The sequence below is a fragment of the Haplochromis burtoni genome, unplaced genomic scaffold, assembly GCF_018398535.1.
Source record: "Haplochromis burtoni strain Fernald_Lab_line unplaced genomic scaffold, NCSU_Asbu1 Contig_54, whole genome shotgun sequence".
NCBI classification, from domain to species: domain Eukaryota; kingdom Metazoa; phylum Chordata; class Actinopteri; order Cichliformes; family Cichlidae; genus Haplochromis; species Haplochromis burtoni.
This window is the reverse complement of record NW_024582415.1, coordinates 1,405,566-1,406,219: the sequence shown is the minus strand read 5'-3', so window position 1 is coordinate 1,406,219 and position 654 is coordinate 1,405,566. Positions and strand designations below refer to the sequence as shown.

Below are 654 nucleotides of genomic sequence, written 5' to 3'. Positions count from 1 at the left end.
ACTGGAAAGGTTTAGGAAAACAAACAATGTAAAGCAAATGCATTTATAGATTTTAATATCTTGTGTAACTAATTCCTGAAAACGTCTTCATACAGGTAAGCACTGAGCTTTAGACACTCCCATTTTTCCACCTCTTGCATCACCCTGAGGCTTTAGCTGGCTTTATAAATTTACACACGAACAGAGTCCTGGGCAAATGAGAAGGAGAGAGTATGGGATGACTATAGGGAGCACTTGAGAAACACCAGACAGCTCATGGTCAGCTGTCTGATGGGAATGAAATAAAAACATATATATCACCTCCCAGAAAACTACACGGATTCTACTTTATGTCTGGCAATGAGACGGCAATTCTGCATCAGCTGGCGATTTTAGGTAACATTTTGCAAAACTTCTTTAACATGAGTCAAGCATGTTGTCATTCCATGTTTCATTGTCCGTAAATGTCAAAATGAGTCTAGCATCTGATGCAATAAGCTTTTTATTAGTACTTATGTTCTGACTGCATACTCTAGCTGGTCAAAGGAGCTTGCAAAGAAAAGCGTCTGGACTTCTTTAAGTTACTTGAAGACGTTTCACCTCTCATCCGAGAAGCTTCTTCAGTTCTAAGGTCAAATGGTGGAGAGTCCCAGATATAAACCTAGTGGGAGTATC

The 654-nt window shown here is 39.6% G+C and overlaps 1 protein-coding gene across 1 annotated transcript in view; it reads left to right on the top strand.

Annotated features, from left to right (window-relative positions):
* Window positions 1-654, top strand: part of LOC102304358 — a 5,276-nt gene continuing 4,622 nt past the window's right edge. The window contains exon 1 of the mRNA XM_005924526.3: window positions 1-375. Within this exon, the coding sequence (XP_005924588.1) occupies window positions 330-375 (46 nt within the window). The 5' untranslated portion in view covers window positions 1-329. The remainder of the gene's footprint in view (window positions 376-654) is intronic.